Source organism: Oryza brachyantha, chromosome 7 (genome assembly GCF_000231095.2).
Source record: "Oryza brachyantha chromosome 7, ObraRS2, whole genome shotgun sequence".
Classification (NCBI taxonomy): Eukaryota; Viridiplantae; Streptophyta; class Magnoliopsida; order Poales; family Poaceae; genus Oryza; species Oryza brachyantha.
This window is the reverse complement of record NC_023169.2, coordinates 8,251,003-8,259,432: the sequence shown is the minus strand read 5'-3', so window position 1 is coordinate 8,259,432 and position 8,430 is coordinate 8,251,003. Positions and strand designations below refer to the sequence as shown.

The following is an 8,430-nucleotide window of genomic DNA, read 5'->3' as shown; positions in this document are numbered from 1 at the left end:
CGATTTTTTTATTTTAAATTTTATTTTAAAAAATGGTTTTCTTTTTATTCAGCGTCGTTGATTTTACCATTGTATTATTCATTTTTTTATCCAAATGTGTAAAATTATAAGTCAGTTAATACGTAAATCAAATTATAAAAAATAATTAATAATTATATGATGTTTTCATAAGATGAATAGTCCAACGTATATTTAAAAGTTAACGGTGTCAAATAAAAATTAGATGGAGTAGATTTTTGTTTTAAAAATAGCAAATCTAGTCTCTCAGCGCCCGTGAGCTTGGCGTGGTATCATATGTGGCGAACAACGAGAGGGAGAGGGCAGCAATCATTGGACAAAGGCTAAGAAGTTTGCAAGCAACCCACTTGTTGCACAATAGCTAGTCATTTTATCCTCTAGCAGGGGATCGTCTACAAAATGAGCCCCCAAGCCTGGCTATTTTACAAATGGTCCCTTTGTCGTTCTATAGTCTATAGCTAGACGTTTTAAGGCCAAGCAATATTGCCCCACAGAATAATCAGGGAAGCCGAGAGGGTGCCAAGGTGGCCTTTTTGCAAGCGGACTCCTTCTCACCCAGTAGGTGAATGATTTATACCACATCCTATATAAGGCTTGATGTGCCCTCTCCCCCCCCCCCCCCCCCCCCCGTTCATTCTCGACCTATCAAATTCCAGAAAACGTTAGGGTTCCATGAGGGGAAAAAGTGGCAAAGCCCTACCGGTTTCTGTGGTCGTACGACGATAAGTCATTCAAACATTGTACATTGTATTGTTGCTTTATTCGTAGCCTTAGTACGTAAAATGTTGGTTAGAATTAGTTAAAATTTACTATTAATAGAACATATAAGGTAGTAATAGTAGCGTTTAATGAGATAAATCCGTACATATTCCATTCGGTGTTACCGTGGCATTAGTTAAATTAGTTCCTATTGATTTAATTATCCATTAGGCATGACATTTATTAGATGGACAATTATAGAGGATCGAGATTATAATTCGAAGGATATTATTTATTATGCAGCAAACAATAGATAGAGTGCCTCCAAAAATAGTTGAAAATATGTTTCAACTGGGCTCGCTTATTTCCTTGACAAATATGTCAAATACAGTGTAATTTCAGTTATAACATGCTGAAGGAAAATTTTTCTATGGTCCATATGGGGTGGTACTATCTCAGTTTAGGTCAACTCTTAAGAGCATTGATATACCAGCTGATATGAGCTTCATATCAGCATAGAATTGGTTAACGAGGGGTTTTCATTTGACCCCGAATCCAGGCAATACCATCTATGTTATAGTTAGTCCGATAGTCAAAGGTTATTTTTGAATGTTGATGTCTATGAACTCGACTAGGACTTGGAGATGGGACGTCGAGAATACACTGCAATAAGGATAGATGCCTTCTATTCTTGTTTCAGCGTATGTCATGGAGAACAATACCATAGTGTTATCGTAGTAGTAGTAGTAAGGCCCAAGTAGGACCAGGGATGATGAACAAACAGGGGATAAGTAGGAGGCATCTAATGAAGAAAGTGAAGAATGAAAGTTCATATGAAAAAGATAGTGAGCCAGCAGGAATAGCAGATGAGGGGGAGAGACACCATAGAATTGTTGATGTTATGGATAGGGAAGACTCTGACAATGAAAAGGTTCATGATGACGAATCAACCGACGAAAAAGGTGGTAATACTCTTACAAAAATGCAACGGAACTGAACTAAATGAACTGAACTTGGGCAACAACAACAGACCCCTCCTTGAGCGAAGAAAAACCTTAACATGCCGAACCAACTTCCTCCAACTTGTAGTCATCTTCTGGGGAAAAGGGGAAAGTGCAAGTTTGAGTACCACCTACCGTACTCAACCAATCATGTCGACTAATACAGTAATAGATGCATACGGAGTACAAAGAAAAAACTCATGGATAACTTTTGCATAAACCATGTTTTCGAAACCTTTTATTTAGCAATGAAAAAGCATTAATAGTTATTAGGCAAAATTGAATCAATCACTGGCCAGTGTTACACCATACTCCACTAGGCCCAATCAACACTAATACCGTCCTAAACCACACATTACCAGCGCCACTAATATTGTGCTAAACAAAACAATACTATCTTCTCCCATCTACACTAGCAAATTAGCCATATTCATTTATTATGAAAAAAAAGAGACTAATCGTAGTAAAGCTCAGTCTTTTTGAACAATCACGTCCACGGTTATGGGCAATCAACTGAGATTCACCATGATTAGTCTCACTCTTTTATAATAAATGAATATCATATAATAATGGGTTAATTAAATCTATACCATTATAAATTTGTCAGTTTTGAAATATGTCATTACAATTCAACTAATTATAAGAATACCATTATAATTTTTGAACTATTTAAGATATGCCATTAGAAAAAAAATTTGGACCAAATTGCCCTTTGCACCTATAAAGTGGTAGTGAACAGCATAGGGGCAATATGGTCTAGATTTTTTTTAAATGCACCGAATGGGTATGAAGTGGCATATTTCAAATAGTTCTAAAATTATAATGATATCCTTTGTTTAATTAACTCTTGACTTAACATTACGATTTCTTTTTTTTTGGTTTTGATTTCTTTGGCTCAGGGAACCCAGGATATTACATTAACGCACGTAGAGTGAAGGTAGATGGGGATGCATCTTCTCTCTAAAAAAACATATTTGAGTTGAAGGAAGACGTAGAAACTCCGACTGTCGAGTGTATCCAAAGAGCATCTCCAACAGCTCATCCATCCCATTCTCCATATTGAAATAAAGGATGAAGAGTAAAAATTGAGCTCCAGCAAAATATCTATTTCATCACCTATTTTTGGATGTCATCCATATTAGCAGATAACAGATCTATCGAAGTACAAAGCGATATAAAGGATGAAAGTGTTTTAGATGATCATCCGAATAAAGATATAGATGATCAAATTTAGATGAGCTGTTGGGGATGCTCTAAGGATGTGTTGGACTCATGTTAGGGCACCTTCAATGGTATGTGCTTAAGTATATACTTAAAAACATGATCACGCTAAGCACTATATACACAAGAAGAGTTCAGTAGTCCAATGCAGCGCAGTTAAAAAGGTGCTTAAAATATTGATTCTCCGGTTTGTTCTAAATTATAGTAGGCAGCAATACAGACGTTCGATCAAAATTCTGGTAGTTACAAGATCATAGCACCCCTGAGGCATCGATGTCGCGTGAAGCGTCAACTTTCTGCGATAAAAAAACTCCGGTTTGCTATAGCTCATGAGACAAGTTAACATATCAGACGATCAACATATGAACGAGGATATCATATATTCTTGAAATGCAACTTCTCCACAAAAAAGTTCATGTTCTTGATTTACACGGATTTGTGGAAGCCCATAAATCAAAAGAGAATTGCTGGCTACAGAACAACACATAGCATGGAGATAAAAGATTCCATATCAAGCTATCTAATGACCTGGACTCCACAAGCTTCATTTCCCTATAGCCAGTTCTTTGGCGAGGTCTCTTGTAAGGCTGAGGGCCAGAGTGTTGTGCCATGGGAAAAGAGTACGAGTAACCGGAAGTTTTCTTCGAAGATCCTGTGCACAAAAATAAATAACACAGGTGAAGCAGAGAATAAATAAAGGTAGAAGCAAAATTCACTAGCGTTATGACTGTCGTTGAGAATTGTAATTTTTTTACTGCCTCCTTGGTGTACCTTGAAGGTTGCATCAGACAAATTCAGGTATGATTCCTATTCACATAAAAAGAATAGCATTATTCATTATGCCAACAAATAAGCTTTAAATAAACAGTAGAGACAGATTTCAACCTCAAGTGATGACAAATATTCAGACTCATGGTGCCGAATGATGTTAATTATTGAAACGGCAGAATCCTCAGGAGACTGAAACAGGAGTTATGCACATGAAAAGAACAGTTAGGGGTTTCTCATTTTTCAGCCTGATGAACATTAAAAACAAAGAAAAACAAAGGAAGAAAGCAAAAAGGACTTAAGCATACTCAATGCAGCTCTACACAAAAATTTACAACTTAACGTAAACAAGTGCTCCAGATACAAGAATAACCCACAGGTACATGGAAAAACTCCACAACCAAAAACGAAAAAGAAATAGGGGCAAATCTAATCATGCCATTTTTTAGATTAAAAATTATACTCAAATATAACTAAGCTTTAAAGAAAAACAACAGGTCTTTGGGAAATCCAACAAGGAAATGGAAATCGTAAGTTGAATTGATACTTTCTGTTTACCCCAGGAAAGAAAAACGGATAAATAAACTTTCAACCTCTTGTTTTAACAGTTTGTAACTTTGAAAATGGAGTATCCACAACAATCAAAAGTATCAGGCACTAACATGATCAAGCATAGTGTAGATGGAAAATTTGAAGTTCTGAGAAAATATATCTGTAACGTAAAAACTTCATCCATTAATGCAGACCACATACATTATATGCATTCTGGGTACGCATGTAGACACATAATTCTCTAAAACTTACTAGAAAATTATTAACAAGACAGGAGCAATTTTTCTAGAAAATATATTGAACTGTAGAATTAAATTAGCTCAAATAAACTAGCAAAATAATAAATGATGAAACATTGTATGATTACTGTGACAAGGTCAGAAGAAGCAGATACCATCAACCCATCCGAACATGTTAGACTGAAAAATTATTGTATGAACTAACCTGCAATATGGTGGAGTCCTTGCAATCAATGTTCGTATCCAGCTGTACATTTCCCTCTTCAAAATAATGAGCGCCTACCTGGTATATATGCACATGTATTCATACAATAAGCTATTGACTTCAAATTTATTCATACAATAAGATATTGACTTCAAAATTACAATAACATTAATACCATGCTTTATTGCTAGTTAAGTAAAACCTAACCTGTATTTTCCCTTTAATTTCAACAAACTGTGACCCATCATTGAATTCCAGAGTCCAAATTGAGCGCCAACTGCCATTGCTGGATGACACAATATAAAGTTATTTCCATCAGTAAATAAATAATAAAATATCAAACTATGAGGAGAGGAATTAAGCCACTCTATACATGGATTACATGAAGCAAGGATTCAGCCAGAGCACAATTCTAAACATACCATAATATTGTGCAACGATGATAAAAGAGCATATCCATGAACCCATGATTAGTTCATATGGAAAATGAAATATTAAACACTCACAAATGTCCAAATGTATGATCCAAAAGGTGAATACGAAATAGTTTCTCATATGAATGCTAAAATGTTCTACAAACTGCAATAAGGATCTGAAATGCATAGAGGACATAAAAAAAAGGGAACCAAAAGAAACAGGTTAAAGATTAGAGAAAATTAAGCAAGCATCTTTAACAGAGAAGTTGCAGACTCAGACAACATACCAAAAATTTTGTGGACTACGTCTAGCAGCAGAAATAATCACTACCAAACCAAAATCAGCTCCTGGTCCCTCTATATCTTTTCCACTGCTACAATAAACGGCACATATCCCTTTTGGATAAGCTTCACCAACATATTTGGATAATTCAATATCCAAAGCATTCCTGTACACAACAAAAAATACGGAACATAAATTGACTAGCAATGTAAATGAGGAATTTGAAGAATTCTGGATTTGGGGGAAAAGGTAACATAAATGAGGTACCTGTACTCTTCAATGTATGCTGAAGGAAGCTCCTCATCAGCAGCTGGCCTCAATTTTGTGCAATGCTTTTAACATAGAAGTGATAAAAATGGCGACTTAAATTAATGCAGGCACATCAAGACTAAAATAAAAGGGAACTACAGCGAATATTATCCAAAACCAACACTTCACCAAACATCTCAATCAATTCTGGTGTTAGAGAATTGTTGTTAGAGAATGGCAACCATTGCCAAGTGGTAAGACTAGTTAATTAAAAATGGATAGGGCACAAACCTGTGACGCTAGCTACTGATGCTTAATATTGCTGCTGCTGAACATACTATTTGAGATATGATGAAAAGCTCTTTTCCCTACATCTATGCCATTACATAAAAAAGTATCTCAATAAATGTCCAGAAAATTCATAATTATGGTCATCATTTATTCCTCAGTTAATGCTGTAAATAAGAAAATTAGAAACTTGTGGGTTCAAACTTCAACATGCAGAGTCCAGTTACAATACTAATATATGTGAACTATATAGATAGCTCAGTATCAACATCCAGTGAATGAGACCCATTTCTTAGTTAGTATTCATCAAATGAATCAGAATTTTCAAATCATCAAGCTTAATACCATCCATATAAATTGCAGGCATGCAACTGCTTCAGACTTTGAGATGACCATCCATTGTTTAGTACTCTTATATTTTATAAAATTATACATTAATATGAATAGTTAACAAAAGAACTAAAGCCAGGATAAGCACATGAAAGTCTGCAGCAGTACCTGTTTAATATGATCCACTGTAGCAACTTGGGCAGTCCTAGGATCCAGATAATTGTTCTTGTCAAGCTCCCCATATGGTGTGATAATTATCTGCAGGCATGGGCACATAATTGAAACGTTTGGCCAGATAGCACCATCGAGAGTTAAGGCATCGTATTGTTCTTTGTGCTTATAAAATGGGAAACACTAATAGGTTATGCCACAAATTACAGCTCTGCAGTCCCCAACCGTATTGAATTTATGCAGTCCAGATACTTAATTACCTAAAAGCGAGATTTGTTAGGTTTTAATTGCAGATTTACGAATTAAAACAAGCACAATCCCATCGTGGATATAACACTCCTTTTTTAATAAAAAAAATCCTTATAACACTCCATTTCGAGCAGGCGAGAACACGCAAAGGCAGAACCAGGCAAGGAGATGCTGAGTGCTCACATCACCGCTGCGGTCAGGGAGCTCGAGGGACACGAGGTGTGCCTTGTTGTACTCCGGGAAGGCCTCCGCTGCGGCGGCCTCGTAGACCGCATCGTCCCCAAGCAGCGCTCGCACATCTGCGCACCCACGTCGAATGGGGAATCAAACTACCACAACGGGGGGGGAGGGGGGCAGAGCTAGATCGCGAACGGAGGATCAGGAGAGGAGGGGGCGGGTGGTTGCCTTTGGCGACGTAGTTGATCTCGCCGGCGGGGGCGTTGGAGAGGAACCAGACGGCGATCTCCCTCTTCTGCCTGTCGCTGAGCTCCTCGCCGGCGCCGGCGCCTTCCGACATTCGGGCCCCCGGGTGACGCGGCGGGGCGGGGCGGCGACGTCGATGGCGCGGGAGAGGGCAGGGGGGGGGGGCAGAAGCGAGGGGGCGCCCCTGTGGGACGAGCAGGAGGCCAGCAATGTGGCGAACGGTGGGGTCGGGCTGGTGCAGTGCTCCTACGATCTCCGGGGCAGTGCGCCGGCCGCCGGCGAATGGACGAGCGGTGGTGCGGGCGACGTCCAGATCTGGGACGAGAGAATGGGGAAGGAGAGGGACGCGAGCGAACGGGAGAGGTCTGATCGATCTGGTGCGGTGACTGGTGGACGATGATCCCCGTACCAATCGGACGGACGAGACGTCAGCTTTTGAGTTGTTGTTAACGAAAAGCTCGGTTTTAACGGCCGATTAGTATTTGAGCAGCAAATATTAAGGGCTAACTTAACTCCCAAAAATCTTATGCTACCTCAGTTCTGAAATATAAGTATTTCTAAATTGTTTAACATAGACAAATTTTTATTAGGCATTTTCAAAACCATAAGTCACTCTTACTCTATTAATATTGGGTAGCTTTTTTGGGTTATTTGAAATAGAGGCAGCAACCAACTATTAATTTTAAAGCTTTTAAGCCATTGGCTTATAAATCATATAAGCTGAAAATTCGGTTTAAAATCTTAAGCCAATAAGCCTAAGTACAGACAAAAGGGCCTAAGGAAATGTTTAAAAAAATCCTTTAGTTGCTACGATGATCAATTTTTGAATTTTGAATCGTATAAATATGTACACCCAAAGCCCGTGTAACCTATCTCTATATATGAGTATAATGTTTCATCGCCACCCTTAGTTGCAGTTCTGGACAGAGCGAGCTCTCAGTTGGGCTGCATCGGTTAGGTTCGATCTCTGGTACATGAGTAAGTTCTCGTCACCCGATAATCATATCGACTAGACCAGGACTTGTTTGATTAAGTCTAATATTCCAATCGAACTTGTATTATTGCTAGTCATCGTATCATTAAGTTGTTTTGGTATCTTTAATTATTCAAGTTAGTCACTTGGTAATTGTATTGGCTAGATTGGGACTTTCATGTTAGCTTAAATATTCTTATTAAAACCTATACTATTGCTAGTGATTGCATTGGGTTTGTTTTAAGTTACTCTGGTATGTTGAATTGATTTGGTCAACTACTTTAAGTGATTTATGTTGACTTGATATTTATTGTTGATATCTTTAATTTCGTACTGTCTTAGTTA

The 8,430-nt window shown here is 38.0% G+C and overlaps 1 protein-coding gene across 1 annotated transcript; it reads right to left on the bottom strand.

The window, feature by feature from the left end:
• Nucleotides 1–3,251: 3,251 nt before the first annotated feature.
• On the bottom strand, nucleotides 3,252–7,241 carry LOC102719408 (F-actin-capping protein subunit alpha). The gene is made up of 10 exons (XM_006658438.3): nucleotides 7,095–7,241; nucleotides 6,873–6,988; nucleotides 6,438–6,527; nucleotides 5,670–5,734; nucleotides 5,407–5,568; nucleotides 4,911–4,989; nucleotides 4,704–4,781; nucleotides 3,825–3,899; nucleotides 3,711–3,746; nucleotides 3,252–3,591 (listed from the first exon to the last, which is right to left on the bottom strand). Exons 1-10 carry the CDS (start codon nucleotides 7,204–7,206, stop codon nucleotides 3,484–3,486), a joined length of 921 nt encoding a protein of 306 aa, XP_006658501.1. The 5' UTR covers nucleotides 7,207–7,241; the 3' UTR covers nucleotides 3,252–3,483.
• Nucleotides 7,242–8,430: the final 1,189 nt, after the last annotated feature.